General features: G+C 35.1%; 1 protein-coding gene across 8 annotated transcripts in view; it reads right to left on the bottom strand.

Annotated features, from left to right (window-relative positions):
- CTNNA3 (catenin alpha 3) overlaps positions 1 to 19,609 on the bottom strand; it is a 1,350,697-nt gene that overhangs the window by 1,242,162 nt on the left and 88,926 nt on the right. Inside the window, exon 1 of one of the 8 annotated variants that reach the window (XM_031461218.2) lies at positions 14,821 to 14,931. The exons of the other annotated variants lie outside the window; for them this stretch is intronic. Within the exon in view, the coding sequence (XP_031317078.2) occupies positions 14,821 to 14,836 (16 nt within the window). The 5' untranslated portion in view covers positions 14,837 to 14,931. Of the gene's footprint in view, positions 1 to 14,820; positions 14,932 to 19,609 lie in introns of those variants that run through there. 8 annotated transcript variants of the gene reach the window in all.

Raw genomic sequence — 19,609 nt, 5'->3', positions numbered from 1 at the left:
AGAAAAAAAATGGTAAAAGTTGGAGTGAAGCAAGGGAGAGAATTATAAAATATCAAGGATTCTGCAGTTCAGTAGCTTCTCAAGTGTCATTAAGTTTTCTTCCATAAAGACACCAAAGTAGGAAATCTTAATCAATGTAATATGGGTGTGATTTAGGCAAAAGCGATTCTTTGAGACTCACTCAACAGACCTGTACTAAAAATAGGCCTGGGCCAAATATCAAGCTAATGTTCATGTTACATTCATTAAGATAAAGGTAAAATACGCAGCGCTCGACTGTTGTGAGAGTGTGTGTGTGTGTGTGTGTGTAGAAAAGCTAATGAACTTTTTACTTCCAATAATGAGAACAAGTATATTTGGAAGCAAAAATTGTACATTGTATCTTAAAATACTGGAAATATCTTTAAATTTCAATCCTATTTAGGTAAATTTTAATTATATATTTAGATGTAAAAATGTATAACTCCATGCCAAAAAAACCTTTCTTAATATCTTTTTATGTGTAAAATATTTTACACAATAGATCTATAAACTATCCATTTAAATAAATTTCAATATAAAGGGAGCTTCTAAAACAGAGCAAATGATGACACTTCAGAATTTCGAAGATGATTAATTATTTTTAAAAATTGCCAAAGAACTGACAAAGTAATTTCATGTCATATTTTATATTGACAATAATTTTAAGGTAATAAAATACATAATATATTTGAGTATTGTATTTAAGATTGCAATTCCTACATTATATTCTAGTATTAGAAATATCATATACTTAAAGACATATATTTATTATAAAACAAAGTGACAACACAACAGAGCAATCCATATTGTAAAACAAACAATAAAGAGATAATAGTATAGATTTACAACTTAATTAAATGTTCAAACTTTGAGCAGAACTAGCTGCCCACAATTGCTGTCTATTGAATTTTTCTCCAAATAACGTATTGACTAATATACCACCAGTAAACATTTTCTCTATTATTCTTGATGCCAATTTAATTCTTTGAGAGGAATAACTAAACTTACAACTATGATGCCAGACTAAAGTTAACAGCCCATTATTTTTTTTCCAATATTTCCTTTTCTGGCTAAATCTAAGCAAGCTTAGCTTCTATGATATTGTGCTGAATTAGCAAAATCTTGTCTCCTTGATTTTTTTATATCACCTGAAAGAATGTCGTTTTAGGGCTTTTGAAACTGACAGTGGCAATACTAACTAATGCTAATCTAAGAAGTGATACTTAACCCTTACAAGAGCTCATTCACTCATGTAACAAATATTTCTTGAGCAATACAGCATGCAAAGCACTATGGAGTATATAATGATGACTAACACATGGACTCCATCACATGTCCCCAAATAGGAAAACAAAGCATTTTAATGAGAAGATTCTTTTGTTTGGTTTTAAATGTCAACATATTCAGATATATTCCCTTAAAGTATAGTAAAACAGAATTCCATAGCACTAGAAAAGCATACATATATATCACAATAATGCTCCATATGCACAAATCCTTAAGTCTTTACTATTATTTTTTAAATCATTAAAAAGTTCTAGAGTCCAGAATCCAGTTCAAGATGACAACATAGGAGGATCACCTTCCCATGAACACACTAAATATGCAGCTTCATACAGAACAACTTTCTCTGGAAAAAAATCTAAAAACTGTCTACTCATCAGGTAAATGAAGGAAGGCCCACATCAAAGTGGTAGGAGGGGCTGGCACACAATCTCATCAGGAACCCGGTTCCCAGAGCAGCAAACCAGAGTTGGGAGGGAATTCAGCTCCCAGAGTTCTTCCCCGAGGAGGTAAGGCTTTGAATCCTACATAAGCAACCCAACTTTTAAGATTTGCACCTGAGAAATGAGCCCCCAAGATACCTAGCTCTGAAAACCAATGGGACCAGCATTCATGAGACCTACAAACCTATAACAAACTGAGAAGTGGCTCTTGCAGGGCTGATACTTGGACTTACCTGCCCAGCTCAGAGACATCCAGACTTCATGTACATGAGGCTCATTTGCTAATCCTAAAGCAACAGCCTGACAGGCAGGCATCTAATTTTCCTAATTTAGCACACATCCAGAGGTCTGCTGGCAGGCAGGAACCATCTTTGCCCTCTCTCTCTGCCTCGCTCTAGTCAGCATATGCCATCATCTCCACCCACCATGCTTTATTTTTCTTTTCTTTTTTCCCTTCAGGTGCAGTCTATATGCTCTCCCTCTGCTTTTTTCCAGCCAGCAGGCACCATAGTCACACTCTCCTGCTGTGCTCCAGAGGGCCAGTATCTCACAGAGAAGAGCTTTTATACACATCTCGTGCCCCAGGTTTTATGTCTGCTGCCCTGGTTTTTGTGGCTGTTGCCCAGGGTATGCCCTTCGATTGCCCAGCTCTGGAGGCCAAGAAGGCTCACAATCTTGGGTCCAACAGAACTGCATCAATCAGCGAGACAGTCCTTAGCAGACTACCTCCCCCAGGGCAATACCCAGAGAGCGAGTGAAACACACGTCCGGTTTTTCTGTTGAAAGAGGCCTCTTTGCTTACCCAGGAACTTTGACCTGAGGGGTGTGCCACTGGTTTGGTACACAACTAGCGGCCCTCACAGGTGCTCTCAAAGAACAGAGACCAGCAGACACAATCTTTGTGCTCTCCCTCTGCCCATCTCCAGCTCACAGGAATCTCCCAGAAAGGAACATGTACCCTTTTCTGGCACCTTGAATTGTGTGGCTGCCACCAGGGGACACCTTTATGTTGCCTGGCTTTGGTGGCCAGTGGGATTTATGCTCATGGGCCCCATAGGACTGTAACCAATGGAAAAAGATTAAATGACTACCACCCCCAAGCTATAGCAAGAGGCAACAGACACAGAAGCTCAGTCTTTCCGTGAAAGTGGCCTATTAGTTCATCATCATAGTTGTAGCCTGAGGGGCAGGCTTCTAATTAAACACACATCTAAAGGCTGACTGTAATCCCTTCCAGTGACCTCAAAGGGCAGATGCCATCTTTGCACTGTCCCTCAGCTGTGCTCCAGAGCACCAGTACTTCCCAGAGGGAACCTTTTACACACAGCTGGTGCCCTAGTTTTTGCAGCTGCTGCCCAGGGAATGCCCCTTGATCACCTGGCTCTGGGGGCCAGGGTTGGGGCTTGTGTTCTTGGGTCCCAAAAGATTATAACAATCAGAGAAAAAGTTCTTTGTAGGTTACCACCCCCAGGGCACTGCACAGACAACAGACTGAAATAGACCTCCAATCTTTTTGTGAACAAGGCCTATTTGCTTCTCCTGGAGCTTTAGCCAAAGGGGCAGGCTTTAGGTTTGGCACTTATCTAGAGGCCTACAGAGGTGCTCTCAGGGAACATAGGCTGGATGCTGTCTTTGCATTCTCTCACTGCCTACTATAGCTTGGTATCTCTGAGAAAGAAGCTCATACACTCATCTGCAACTCCAATTTTTGTGAATACCAATCAGGGGATACCTCAAGATCACCTGACACTGGTGGCCAGCAGGTCTTACACTTGTAGTCCTACAGGACTGTATGTATTTGCATACTTTAAATGCTGCTGCCTGAGGGTCTGGCTTCCAATCAGCTTGAATCTAGATGCTGATTGAGATGCTCGCCTTTGGGATACTGACAGATATTGGCATATTCTCAACTACAGAGAGCCACAAAAATAAAATTAGCTGCTTGGATAGTCACAAAGGTCTGAGACACAACCAAGAGCTAGGGCAGGGTTGAAAAAGGTTCATCTCCTACACAAGGCCACTCCTTCAAGTCTTGGAGAGTGGCTGTTTCATCTAACGCATAGAAACCAACACAAAGAGACAAGCAAAGTGAAGAAATAGAGGAATATGTTCCAAATGATAAAATAAGATAAAACCTCAGAAAAAAAACCCTTAATGAAACAGAAATAAGTAATTTACCTGATAAAGAATTCAAAGTAGCAATCATATAGAAGCTCAGTTAACTTAGGACAAGAATGGTTGAAGATAGTGAGAACTTAAACAAAGAGATAGAAAATATTAAAAAGTACCAAATAGAAGTCACAGAGCTGAAGAATACAATAACTGGACTGAAAAAGATGCTAGAGGGGACTAACACACTAGACAAAGCAAAAAAAGGGTCAATGAACTCAAGGACAGGGCAGTGGAACTCATCCAACCAGAGCAGCAAAAAGATAAAAAAAATTTAAAGTGAAGATAGCTTAAGGGACTTTTGGGACAAAAAAATGCAGACTAACATTTGCATTATAAGAATCCTAGAAGGAGAACAGAGAAAGGACAGAAAGCCTAGTTGAAGAAATATGGCTGAAAACTTCCCTAATATGGGGAAGAAAACAAATACTCCATTCCAGGAATCCCAGAGACTTACAAACAAGACGAAGCCAAAAAGATCCACACAACGACTCATTATAAATTAAAATGTAAAGAAGTAAAGACAAGGAGAGACTTTTAAAAGCAGCAAAAGAAAAACAACCAGTTATATACAAGGGAACCCCCACTAAGACTATCAGCAGAAATTGTGCAGGCCAGAAGGGAGTTAGATGATATATACGAAATGCTAAAAGAAAAAAACTCTTCAATTAAGAATACTCTACCCAGCAAAGTAATCATTCAGAACTGAAGGAGGAATAGTTTTCCAGACAAGCAAAAGATAAAGAAATTCATCACCACTAAGCCTGTTTTTTTTTTTTTAATCTTAAAGGGACTTCTTTAAGGTAAAAGAGACAAGTAACAAGAAACACTGAAACTATAAGTCTCATTAGTAAAGGTAATATACAGTAAAGGTAGCAGATTAATCACTTAACTAGTATGAAGGTTAAAAGACAAAAGTAGTAAAAAAAAAAAAAAAAAACTATACCGACAACAATTTGTTAATGAACATACAAGAGAAAAAGATGCAAATTGTGACACCAAACCCATAAAACATGGTGGAGGGAGTAAAAATGTAGAACTTTAAAATATGTTCAAACTTAAATTCAACTTAAAGTAGATTGTTATCAGTATAAGATCTTTTACATAGGCTTTACAGTAACCACAAAGCAAAAACCCTTAGGAGATACACAAAGGCCGTGATAGGAGACAAAGACGGCCATTATATAGTGATAAAGGGGTCAATCCAACAAGAGAATATAACATTTGTAAATATTTATGCATCCACCCTCAGAGCACCAAAATATCTAAAGCAAATATTAACAGACTTGAATAGGCAGCAAAACAATAATAGTATTTCAATATTCCACTTTCAAAAAAGGATAGATCATCCAGACAGAAATCAGTAAGAAGACTTTGGGCTTAAACTATATATTAGACCACATGAACTTAATAAATATTTACAGAACATTCCATCAAAAGCAATAGAATATATGTTCTTCTCAAGCACACATGGAACATTTTCCAGGACCAATCATATGTTAGGCCAAAAAACAAGTCCTAATAAATTTTAAAAGACTGAAATGACATGAAGCATCTTTTCTGACAATGGTATGAAAATAGATATCAACTGCAAGAGGAAAACCTGAAAATTCACACGTATGTAAAGATTAAACAACATGCTCCTGAACAACAAACAGGTCAAAAAGAAATAAAAAAAATACCTTGAGACAAATGAAAATAGAAATACAACATACTAAAACTTATGGGATGCAATTCTAAGAGGAAAGTTCATAGCAATAAAGCCTATACTAACAAACAAGAAAGGTCTCAAATAAATAACCTAACTTTACACCTCATGAAATGAGAAAAAAAGAACAAATGAAGCCCAAAGTTAGTAGAAGAAAAGAAATAACAAAGATCAGAGAAGACATTTTGAAGACTGAAAAAAAAATAGAAAAGATCAATGAAACTAAGAGCTGGTTTTTTGAAAAACCAGCTAATACTGGTACAAATTACTAGTAAAGAGATTGAATCAGTTAATTAAAAATCAAGAAAGTCCAGGACCAGATGACTTTACTGGTGAATTCTACTGAACATTTAAAGAAGAATGAATAATAATCCTTCTCAAATTCTGAAGAAAAGAAGAAGAAGAAAGAAGAAAGAAGAAAGAAGAAGAAAGAAGAAAGAAGAAAGAAGAAGAAGAAGAAGAAGAAGAAGAAGAAGAAGAAGAAGAAGAAGAAGAAGAAGAAGAAGAAGAAGAAGAAGAAGAAGAAGAAGAAGAAGAAGAAGAAGAAGAAGAAGAAGAAGGAGAAGAAGAAGGAGAAGGAGAAGGAGAAGGAGAAGAAGGAGAAGAAGGAGAAGAAGGAGAAAGAAGAAGAAGAAGAAGAAGAAGAAGAAGAAGAAGAAGAAGAAGAAGAAGAAGAAGAAGAAGAAGAAGAAGAAGAAGAAGAAGAAGAAGAAAGAAGAAGAAGAAGAAGGAGAAGGAGAAGGAGGAGAAGAAGAAGGAGAAGGAGAAGAAGGAGAAGGAGAAGAAGAAGGAGAAGAAGAAGGAGAAGAAGAAGAAGAAGGAGAAGAAGAAAAGGAAACACTTCCAAAGGCCAGTATTTTATTTTACAAAGGCCATATTTTTCCAGGCTAGAATTACACTGATACCAAAACCAGACAAACACATACAAGAAGATAAATGACAGCCAATATCCCAGATGAACTAGAGGTTAAAATACTCAACAAAACATTAGTAAACTGAATTCAGTAATACTTTAAAACAATCATACACCATGGTCAAGTGAGATTTATTCCAGGGATGCAAGGATGGTTCAACATCCACAAATTAATCGATGTGATATACCACATTAACAAAATAAAGAATAAAAATCATATGATCATCTCAACAAATGCAGCAAGAGAATTTGACACAATTCATCATCCATTCATTCACACTTCCTGATATCAAACTATATTACAAAACTATAGTAATCAAGACAGTATGGTATCAAGATAAAAATAAACACACAGATCAATGGTACTGAATAAAGAGCCCAGAGATAAACCCATGGTCAATTAATCTACACCAAATGAGCCAAGAATATATAATGGGGAAAGGACAGTCTCTTCAACAAATGGTTTTGGAAAAACTGGATGGACACATGCAAAAGAATGAAACTGGACTGCTATCTTACACCATACACAAAAATCAACTCAAAATGGATTTAAAGTCTTGAACCTGAAACCATAAAACTCCTAGAAGAAAACATAGGCAGTAAACTCTTTGACTTTCGCCTTGGCAATAATTTTTTCAATTTGACACCAAAAGTAAAGGCAAAAACAGCATAAATAAACAAGTGGGATTATTTCAAACTAAAAAGCTTTGCAAAGCAAAGAAGTCCAACAACAGAATGAAAAGACAACCTCAAGAAAAGGAGAAAATACTTGTAAATCATAATCTGATCAAGGCTTAATATCCAAAATATATGAAGAACTCATACAGATCACTAAAAAAGACACAGATAATCCAATTAAAAGTTGGGCAGATGAACTGAATAGACATTTTTCCAGAGAAGACATACAGATACATGAAAACAGGTACATGAAAAGATGCTCGACATCACTAGTCATCAGGAAAATGCAAATCAAAACAACAAGGAGATAGCACCTCACACCTGTGAGAATGGCCAGCATTAAAAGAGAGAGAGAAAACATGGAAATCTGTCACATTCCTATATACTAACAATAAATTATCAAAAAGAGAAATTAAGAAAACAATCCCATTTATAATCACATTAAAAAGAATAAAATACCTAGAATAAATCTAACTAAGGAGGTAGAAGATCTATACTCAGAAAACTATAAGATACTGGTGGAAGAAACTGAGGAGGATACAAACAGATGGAAAAATATACCATGGTCATGGACTGGAAGAATTAATATTGTTAAAATGACCATACTAACCAAGGCAATCTACAGATTGAATGCAATTTCTATCAAAATACCAATGGCATTTAGAACTAGAACAAATAATTCTAAAATCTGTATAGAAACACAAAAGGCTCCCAAATATCCAAAACAATCCTGAGAAAGAACAAAGCCAAAAGAATCATGCACCCTGAATTCAAATTATATTACAAATCCACAGTAATCAAAACAGTATAGCACCAGCACAAAAACAGACACATAGATCAATGGAACAGAATAGAAAGTCCAGAAATTAACCCACAATTATATGGAAAATTAATCTATGACAAAAGAAGCAAGAATTTACAGTGGAAAAACTCTTCAATAAATAGTGTTAGAAAAACTGAAAAGTAACAAGAAAAAGAATCAAACTGGACTATATTCTTACAACATGCTCAAAAAATAAACTCAAAATGGATTAAAGACTTAATTTAAGACCTAAAACCATTCAGCTTTTAGATGAAAACATAGGCAATAAGCTCTTTGACACCAATCTTAGTAATATTTTTTGGACATGTCTCCTCAGGCAAGGGAAACAAAAGCAAAGATAAATAAGACTACATCAAATTAAAAAGCTTTTGCACAGTGAAGGAAACTATCAAAAAATGAAAAAGTCACCTATTGAATCAGATATGATATTTGCAGAAGATATATCCAATAAAGGGGTTAATATCCAAAATATTCAAAAACTCATACAACTCAACATCAAAAAAATGAACAACTTGATATAAAAGTGGGCAAAGAACCTGAATAGACATTTTTCCAAAGAAGATATACAGGTGCCAACAAGCACATGAAAAGATGCTCAACATTGCTAATCGTCAGTATTCTTTTGGCTACAATATTGATATATCTAATAATTTTAGCATCTTAGGAATTTTCCATATGCCTCTGTAAAATGGTTCCCTGAAGAAAGTTCAGCCAAGTCCAAATAATGCTCCCAGTGTGATACCCTAAGGAGTTATGAATTTTCTTCTCACCTCCAAAGCATAATAGTGAAGAACTGTATTGCAAGATCAACAGTCAATTCACCTAGCTTGTCCACTAAATTTCCATGAAATTCTGAGCGAGTCATATGATTTTTCAATGTTTCTATTATGCAAACACAGAGATTAAGGCAACACAACAGGGAAAACAAGTGAAAGCCTTTAGTCCCCAGAGAAAAGTACTAGCTAAACACAGAGTTCTTAAAAGGCAAAAATGTTCTTACTGCTGTATTAATATTTTCTATATTTTTATGTGAAGATTTATGATGTCAAAATCAAAGTTATTCCCATGGATCTTCCAGAACAATTTCCTAACTGTGGAACTTCAGCAAAATTTTCTGTCAGTGTCCATCATGAATACCTTGCTACAAGCCACACAATTTTAAAGGTTTAAATATTCATAGCCAGCAGATTATCAATAGTGACTCAGTTCCAAATGCTCCCTCCAGGGATGATAAATCAATATTTACTGACCTAGGTAAATTCCATAGGCTAAAGAAGAAAAGAGAAGTCAAAAATATTGGCCAAACAAAGCAAAGAAAAGTTTTGGAATGTAGGGGAGAAAAAGTGAAGCAAGTAGGAGGGGGAAAAATTGCCAATTCCTTCTTTTGGATTACCACTATAAATTGTGAATATTTGGTGAGGAAGATAAAATAGTAAATCTCATTGAGAGCCTCTAGCATCAAAAAGATAACAAAAGGAAGAAGTAAATACCATCCTGTAATGTGCTAGAACAGATAAAAGGATAAGAATAAACATTCAAGAATACAATTTAACAATTCAAAGATTAATTTGATGTTATGCATTCATGCATATTTAAGTACAACCATTCCAAATTTCATAGTTTCTTATAGTTTTTTCCTAGTTGTTAGTGGTTAGACCCAGACTGGCTATATCCATGAGCCAATTAAGAATAATTCATTGCAATGTTCATGCAATACTACTTTTAAAAAGAGTCTTCATTAAAATTTTTTTTCTCCAGCCCTTTTTTAACCCCATTTTCTTTAGCACTCATTCTCTTAACCTGCCAGGAACTTCTCTTGTTCTGTGAAACTAAATTTTCTCTGATTTGGGGACACTACTGTGCCTCATGGTTTTGTCATATAACCATGATTACAGTTTAAGCATGATACTAATGTGCTGTGTGGATGGGTGGGTATGTGTGTGATAAAGACAGTTTTGCTATAAAGAACTTGCTCTTCAAGTAACTTCACTAACTCCTTTCTTTCCATAATGATCCCTCAGGCCCTCAGACACACTAGCTCCTAAAATTCTTTGTAACTAAATCCCTTAGACTTACATTTCATAATATTTTATTACATAAGAAATTCAATTCATTTTACCTAGGTTTATACATATTCACTGGTACAATATCACAGATATTTTGAAGTCAATCCAGCCTCTCTTAATACCTCTTTTGTTAGAAATGAGCTAAAAGGCTCAGATTCTCAAAGAACACCTTTGGGTGACCAGCTAAACCTGATCATTTTACAATCCTATTAAAATACTACTATTAATTAGATCAGAGTCTCTAGCCCAGTGTCTCACATTGGTGTGGGAGAAATAACAGCAGTCTGCAATGTTAAGAGACCTAATTTTCTAATTAGCAGTATTTGAGGAATGGCATTTGAAAACACAAAATAGAAAAATTACTCTGGGAATTAAACTCTGCAGTCATCACATACAATGGATTAGAGGAGCGATATACCCAAAAGACAAAGGAATTTTCTTCTTACATTCAAGAACGTGATAGTGATGAATTATATTGGCAGGGTCAAATAAGCAATCATCTTAGGAATCAGAATGGATTCCAGGCTGCAGACAGTGACTAACCTTGACTACAAATTGATTAAAAATATTAGCATGTCTAAACAAAAACACTGCGAATTAAAAAGGGATTGTGTCAGCCATGGAAAACAGAAAATCACAAAAGTTGGTGATAGCCACCTAAATACTTTCCAACAGAGTAAGAGCTTTATATAATAAACTTTAAATACTATAACCCCATTGGTAAGATTATCACCATAGAAATGATTGATTAACATGATGATTTTCAACTTTATACCATTAAATATTCAATTTATCCTGCTTCCTTTGTTCTATTTCCATGCTCACTAAGCAATCTTCTGGTTATTATTTAGGTTCCCAATACTGGTGTGTTTACAATGAGAAAACATACTGATTATGTAAGTGTATTTTGTTCTGCATAATAACTTTATTTTTCATTATAAATTTTTAAATGGTTCTGATTTTACATTTTAGCTTCATGATCTTAATTAATGTGAGTATGCTCTTAAGAGACAAATCTAGTCTTGGCATATGTACCTGACGGGAATCATAGCTGGAAAGAACAGAATCCACTCTAGCTAATTTAAAGGGAAAGTAATTTGTTATAGGTTATTTACAGAACTTCCACAAGGCCTGGAAAAGGCAGGTTTGAATGCTACTTAGGAACAAAGTCAACCAAGAAAATTTTTCAACACCACCACAGTTCTGATTTAGTGGAAACCGCACTACTGCCACAACCCAACATTTAATACCGATACTACTAGGAACCAGACGAGAACCTCTGCCAGGACCACCCCAAAAGAATGAAATGCTTCTGCCACTAGCCTGGAAGAAGAGCTTTGTTCTCTTTGTGGCCACTCTCATGTTGCTTACCTTCATCCCTCCAAGTCTCACTGGTATGCATATTTTTGGCAAAGTCTGGGCCACATTTCCAGCTGCAAGAGAGCCTGCGAAATGTAGCTTTTATTTTTCCAAGCTCTTCAGTACTGGCGGGCACACTTGAAAGGGACTGGAACAGGTAGGTGAATCAATCCCCAGTATCTATCAAAATTGTAATACTGCTTAAAGCATTTAAACTAAAGAATTCTGAGATATTTGACATATTTCTCTCTCTCTTTCTCAACTCTATGACTCATAAAATTAGGATATTAATATCTATCCTATTTCCTCACAGAGATTGTTATAAAGATCATGTCATTGATAAAGATCATGCAATTGATACATGTCAACGTGTTTTGAAAAGCAAGAAATTAGATGACTATAAGAAAGCATTATTACAAAAATTACCAGTTATTAATAGTTCACCACATGTCATTCATGTAACTAAAAACTTTAGATTTAATACAACAATTATAGCAGAAGATGTAGGGGAAGATCTTAACCACTACACAATACTGCCTCTTCTCATTATTTGTTATATATGACTATTTAACAGTTAAATAAATTCCCAGGTACTTTAAATTATTCATCTATTTACTTGGATCAAATAACTCTCAAGCTCAATGCTTGAAATTAAACCAAAAATGTAAAAGTAAAGAACTGTTTATTTTTAATAGAAACCTGCCCAGAAAATGGCCTTCAGAGTTTCATGCTTTTTAATAATTAAACGTAGCGCTATACTATATTTATAACAACACTCAACTGCTTAAGAATTTACAGCTGTTTCCTGATCCCTAGGTATCAAATGCAATCTTTTCTGTTTCAAGGTGGGTTCAATTCCAAATCAGCAAGCCCTAAATTATTTAGGTTCACTTAATTACTTCTCTATTTCAGGTAAACTATTTACCATATTCCTGTTAACCTTATTAACTACCTTGGCTTAGACCGCTCCCTCAACTGGGAGGTTCATTGGGTCCATTAGTTCTTTCAAGAAGGCACCCTAAGCACTCTCATTTAACCAGGTCTTTTTCCAGACCACTGAGACTGAAATTGAAAAGTGCAAAAAAGGAATAAAAACATAGGAAGATTGCTAACAGGAGTCAACAGCAGTCGAGTGCCTGCTAGAAGATGGAGAGCTGATGGACGAATTTGACAGATGAAAACAAGAAGAGAAACCTATAGTCTAAAATATGCTATGAGGAGTCTGCAGAGAATAGTGAAATCATTCTGCCTGTTGGAAACCAGAGGTTCTGGCTTGGAGGTATGACATAGGGCAGAAGTGAACAGTGGAATGAAAACTGGAGTGATTGAGTTCCTTTATATAAAATGCTGTGCTCCCTGCCCCTTTCTCTTTTGCTATTTGCAAAACAGGCAGCTCAGCAATCATAAAAGGTGGCAGGGGGGGTAGTATTTTTATCCAAAGAAATTGAAGAAATCAACTGGGAAGAAATGAAACATCCAGTGTGTTACTGAACCCAGGGTAAAGCCCTACTTATTTGGACACGCAAAGAAAGAAGTTCACAGCTGTTTTGTGGCAAGAAAGAGGGAGAATGCCAGAAAGGGAAATAATGTGGGGTAAAGGACATGGTGTGCTAACCTAGAGAAGTCTGGAGATGATGACCAAATCAATACATTATTAAAAGAAATACATGGGGTTTCTGAAGGGCTGTCTCTGTGGAAAAAAACAAAAAGGAGGATTCCATGAAGCAACTATTAGGATTGAAAGAAAGAGTAAACTTTTAAAATTTAGAATGTGATATGGGAATGTGGTAAAGAGATGCAGAATCTCCAGAGAAAACTATAAATAAATAAATAAATAAATAAATAAATAAATAAATAAATAAATAAATAAAATAGGAACCAGACCAAATGGTAGCATAATCTTAGGCAATTGAAAAGAAAATCCTCTTGACCTTGATCCAGAATCATTCCCTTTGGATTGGCCCAGGGTTTGTGACATTGGACCTTGCAGAAGGAGATACAATTTTAGCATACTGCTTTATCAAGTAGTGAATAAAATGTTTAAAGTCACAATAACATTAAAGTTGTTAATTGGTTTTCAACTTTTACTATCAACTAATGAACAAATGCAGATGACTTTGTTATGGTTAAATATCAGAATTAAAAGTTAATAATCTTGACAATATAAGAGCAAAATGAGAAGTGACAAAAAGTAAGAGATGAATGGTGGAATGTAGAAGTAAAGACAGGGAATAGAATGGGTGCTGTTACTCTTACCTTACACAAAGGAAAATCAGAATACTGATTAGAGGTGATGGACTATGAAAGGGTGATAAAATAGTACAACTTAAAATACTATCAAACTATCAAACATTAGAAGGAAGAAAGGGTGAGGTTAAAGAGGTGGTATAGATGAACAAATTGTTACATTTCATAAAAAGGAGTAAATGGATAATGACTTAAGTTCATAAGTAAATGAAAAGAGTTATAATCATACAATTTAAAGTTATAGAGTAACTACCAGAAGATCTAAAATCAAAAAGGCTTCCTCTAGGGCATGGGACCGGAAGAAAAGGAGATTTTCTCTGGGGTGTGGGACTGAAAGTAGCAAAAAGCAAGACAGAAGATTGTTGTTTTTCATCATTAACTCTTCTGTATTATTTGATTTTTTATGACGTATATATTTTTCTCCGAAATTTTTATAGAGCTGCATCGAAGTTCAACTACTCTTGAAACAATTATCAGTTAAGTCTCTTCATTATAACAATTCCACACTATTATGTGCTCTCTTAACACTCAAATTTAAAGGTACTATAACATCTTGAACTCGTTCACCTCTATAATTTTCTCAGTTAATTTCTTAAAACTTTCCTTAAAAATATTTTAAATTATATATGTGGCTCACATTAGTTTTCCATTGGACAGTACTGAGCTAAAGTCTATCTCTGCCTGATCCCACAGGAAACTCTGGAGAATGAATGGCATCAGAATCATCTCCCCTGAGGCAAGGAAGCCAACCTTTGTGTCCCAGAATCAGTTATTTAAAGTTTCATTACTTTAAGTTCTTTGAAGTCAGAGATCATAATTTTTTTAATGAAATACTAAGTATTTGATACAGAGTACAGTGTATATTTAGTTCGGCTAATATATCTAGTAGCTAGCAAAAAAAAAAAAAACTGCCATTAGAATTTCTTATCTAATAGCTGATTTTCTTTAGCTTATAATCTAACATTCTCTCTTCATTTCACATACCAATGTTTTGTTCTTTTTTTCAATTTTTAACAAATGTTTCTGAAATGATTTTTTAAGAGTTCTACAACATTCCAGGGAATATTTACCCAATTATATCTCTTTACATAAAATAGGAAGAATTGTACCTGTTCTCCATCTCATGGTCTGATCTCAAGAGGGTGAAAAGAGAAGACAGAAGCTATGGAATGTTGTCTTTCGTGTACCCCAAGCCTTATCAGTTGCCTTCTCCATGCATCACTTAAACTTGCTTCCTTTTCTGGCCAGACTGCCTGCTTACAAATGGGGATAAGAAACAAAGGAATTTTATCTCAGCCTCTGAAAATTATTTTTTTACTGGGCTTTTTCTCTTTTCTTGAATATCAATGAATTGATTCTATCCCAACCCCATCACTATCTGTATACTAATTCCTAATAGCTTTATGATAATTACAATTGATCCAGAAGGCATAAAAGAGCAGCAGAGCTTTTAATCATAATATTCTCCTTGGGACACATAAGCCAGAAGGCTTTTTCAGGAGAAATCAAAATTATTGACAGCTGTCTAGCACTCAGGTAACTCAGAAACAAGCATCAACAGAGCTATGCAAAATATTGCCTTTTTTGTGTAATGAGTTTCATGCCCAAGAAAGACAGATACATAAGTAATAAAATATTACATGGAAAAACCATTGGAGTTTGATGACTTCCATCCTTTAAGACTTATTCACTGAATAGTCGTCTTTAATCAAATCCAGTATAGCACATAGCAAACCTGTGGTCAAGGTTATGAAAGAATCTCCCAACTATTCAAAACTACATTAAGCTTGGAAGTCATGACTTGAGGTGGATAAGGTAAGAGTGGCCACTACACAATGACTAACTGGTCCTAGGACACAAAAGGATGGCTCCTTTGCCTCAAGGGGAGACAACTCCAGTACCATTCATTCTGCAGAGCTCCCTGTGGGATCAGGCAGAGTTAGACTTTGTCTTAGCACTGCACAATAGAAAACTAATGTCAGTCACATATACGGTTTAAAATATTTTGGTAGTCACATTTTTAAAAAGTATTAACATTCAGAAACATTTTTAAAGTAAATAGTAAAAAATTAAACATTAAAAATGTAAAAAGAAATAGGTAAAGTGAGTTTTTAATTATATATTGTTTCACCAGTATATATAAAATACATCATTTCCACATGCAATAAATATAAAAATTATTAATGAAATACTTTACATTTTTTCATACGAAGTCTTTGGAATCCATTATGCATTTTACACTTACAAAACATCTCAATTCAGACACTAAATTTTCATCAGAAATAGTTGATCTATATTTAAATTTTATAAAGTTCACAGTTTAAAAAGAAGATTCACAACAAGGAGGGATATAGCTCAGTGGTAGAGCACGTGCTTAGCATGGACAAGGTCCTGGGTTCAATTTCCTGTACCTCTATTTAAAAAAAAAAAAAGACTTTAAAAAATTTTAAAAATAAAATAAAACAATAAAAAGTAAATTCATATATCCATATTTTAAAGTTTCCTAATAACTGAATCAAGTATCAGTTTTTAAAGTTTAAATTATAATTAAGTAAAATTAAGAATTCAGATCCTCAGTCACACTACTCGAATTTCAAGTGGTCAGTAGTCAGCTACATGTAGCTAGTGTTTGCCACAATGCACAGTGCAGCTTTAGCTCAGCTTTGCTCAGCTTCTTCCCTGCCCTGTCCTGTTTCCTTCACCCTGTCATAAGCTGAACTTGAGAGGACTCCTTCAGTAAATCACTCCCACAAGAACCCCCATCTCAGGTTCTGCTTCTAGGGAACCTAACCTATCTATAAGACTGTAATCTATTCCCCTCTTAGAGATTCACAGTACAACTTAGCATTTTTAAAGCACGGACAGAAATCCTTTGGCAAAAAAACCCTGCTTTAAAATTTGAATCCAGAGTTCTATAAATTTCTGTAACTGAAAGAGCTCTTAATATCTCCAGGAATATTATTTTCCAGGGAGCAGTTTAAGGTTGTACTAGAGGGTTATCCTCAAGCAATTTCAAAGATATTTGGAGAGATAAGACTACAATATATTAAACGACAGCAAAAAGCAAATGGAAATTCATATGTACAATTACCAGACAGTCAACAAATATTTCTTTGGTATAGCATCATGAAAGGCAATCCAAACTCTGCCAACTACAGGGGTTACCCTGGGCAAGTCATTTTTTTTCTTCCTAGACTTAAGTCTTCTCAACTATACAACAGAGCTAGCAATATTAGCTACTTCACCTGGTTATAATCAGTAAGTATTAATGTCTGTGTCCACTACTGTGATCAACACTTTATATGTACTATCTCATCGAGACACATAAATACTAATATTATTATAGTTTTTTGTTGTCATCATTAATAATAGAGATGCACTATGGAGATGTAACCTCTCTATCTTCTATGTATTAATGCCAGATAAATCTTCCTAAAGCACAAATACAGTCCTATCACTGCCTGACTGAAAAATTTGCTTTGATGCCCCAACATTATCTTGTTATTCAAGGACCTCCAAAATCTATTCCAAATCTATAATCACAAGTTGATTTCCCACTTCGCTTTCCATGCATCCTATGCAATGAGAGAGGCTCTGAGGAGTTCCAACATTGGATGACCTTTTTAAAAATGATGAACCAAAAAGGAAGTTGAGAGGAAGTAACCAAAGAGATAAAGAGGGAAAATCAAGGCTGTGTGGCACTCCATTATTCAAGGAAACAGGGTATTTTTGAAAGAAGAAAATAATTAGCTGTGTCAAATGTGCTGAGAATTCAAGTCAGATGATGCTAGAGATACGGAAGTTTGTAAAAGACTTGTGAAAGAAGATGATGAGCTTATACATGATAAGTACAGGGAAATACAAAAATAGCAAAATGGAACCACCAAGTAAATGGTTAGAGCAGAGGTGTTGACCACAGTGTGTATCACTCCCCACTGGGGAATAAGGGGAGGAGTTTCAACTAGTGTGTTGAGCATCACACATTCCCCAAGAATGACCACTTTTTGCGGGAGTAAGTTGAACATGATTATCAATGTGTTAATGTAGAAAAATGGCTGAAAAGCAATCAGTGGAGTTTTATACAATAACTGAAAGTTCTCAACAAACAAAGTTATAATTAAAGTAACGAGAATGAAGACCGTCCCACAAAAAAAGGGAGAGAAGAAAGGACAGAGAGGACCAAGTCTAAGGCTTAGGAAAAATCATAGGAGACAAGACGTAGAAGTCCACAGGAAGAAGAAGGAGGGTATGGAGAAGTATTAGGATAATTTAGCATATAACGTCCTAAACGAGAAGATAAAGTTTCAAGGTGAAAAAATAAATGCCAAATGCAGCAGAGGAGTTGAAGAGAATTAAAATTGTGCAAAAGTCATTGGATTAAACAATAAATAGGTCAAAGCAGAAGAATGGATAAGGCAAAATAGCATTAGGAGTTAAAAAGAACATAGACTCAAAGGAAATGGAATTTTTATTGAACATTTGCCAATCATCAGGCAAGGGCAAGCCAATATGTGTGAAGACAGAAACATTGAAAAGGAATATGAATGAACAACCTAGAGAAAGAAAAGATAATTGTAGAATAAACGTCTCTCAAGAGAGGAGAAGAGATGAGCTAGGATTCAGGTAATGATTGGAAAGGTTAGTTTTAAAGAGTGAAAAAGAACCACCACTTCCTTTGAAGCGGAATAAAAAGATGAGAAGAAAAAATCAAGGACAGAAATTCTAAGATTCTTATTCTTGACCCTGAGAAACTGCTAACCAATTAATGCACTCTTTAACGCTAGAATATGCAACAAAACAATAACATCCAGACCTATCGTCTATGAGCATAAACTTTAGATCACTTGTCTGCATTATACTTTGTTACCTTTGCACACATTTATGAAATAACTATCGTGATGACATTTCTCTAGCCACACTAGCAAAGACATGGCTAATACATGAATCACACCTTTGATTTCAGACTCTACCAGCTGAGATTTCAGGCCACATTTTAGTTTCTAGGACTCATCACTTACAAATCAATCTGTTAACATGCATTAAATCTTTGCTCCTGTCTTTGAATTATACATCAAAGTAAATGGTATGTGGCTTACAGAATTTCTTTTACTTTCAAAGTTGACATTGCTGTTATTTCTCAAATCAGCCAGCTGTATGTCATAGGTCCAGCATATCAAGTGACTGAAATTGAGAAGGCTGCACACACACATTAAGTACTTCCCAACTGCCTACACAGCACTCCAAGATGAGAGACATTGAAGAATTTGCTGAAAATATCAAATGTACTATGTACAAATGTAAGAAAAGCTTGCTGCTGAGATTAACAGATACAAACTACTACACATAAAATAGGTAACTAACAAAGATTTACTGTAAAACATTGGGAATTATATTCAATATCTTGTAATAACCTATAATGGAATATAATCTAAAAAGTACATATAACAATCACTTTGCCATATACCTGAAACTAACATAATACTGTAAGTCAACTATACTTCAATTTAAAAAAAAGAAAGAAAAGCCTGCTGCAGATTTTTCAGGTGAATGCTAAGGGATGCCATGTTGAGTGTTTTTCAGCAATTAGTAGTTTACAAGCAGTGTAGCTAATTAGCTCATCAGTCTTCAATGGAAGTGTTTCCATAAACATTCTGCCAGCTACAAGACACCAGGCATGCATGTTAAAATGTGTTTGAACAAGAGTTCATCATCCCCTTTCTAATGAAGAATGAACACACTGCAACTCCTGAAGCACACTGCAGCTGGTTGAAGAGATTATTGTATTTGTGACTTTATGCTTATCTAAGAACACTCTTAAGATATAATAACAGTTAACCACACACAACATCAACATAGCAATAGATGGAAATTACAAGGCAGCAGCTGTTGTCTTTGAAA

This window comes from Camelus dromedarius, chromosome 8, assembly GCF_036321535.1.
Source record: "Camelus dromedarius isolate mCamDro1 chromosome 8, mCamDro1.pat, whole genome shotgun sequence".
NCBI classification, from domain to species: domain Eukaryota; kingdom Metazoa; phylum Chordata; class Mammalia; order Artiodactyla; family Camelidae; genus Camelus; species Camelus dromedarius.
The sequence above is the reverse complement of the archived record's forward strand: the minus strand, read 5'-3'. Positions and strand labels throughout refer to the sequence as shown.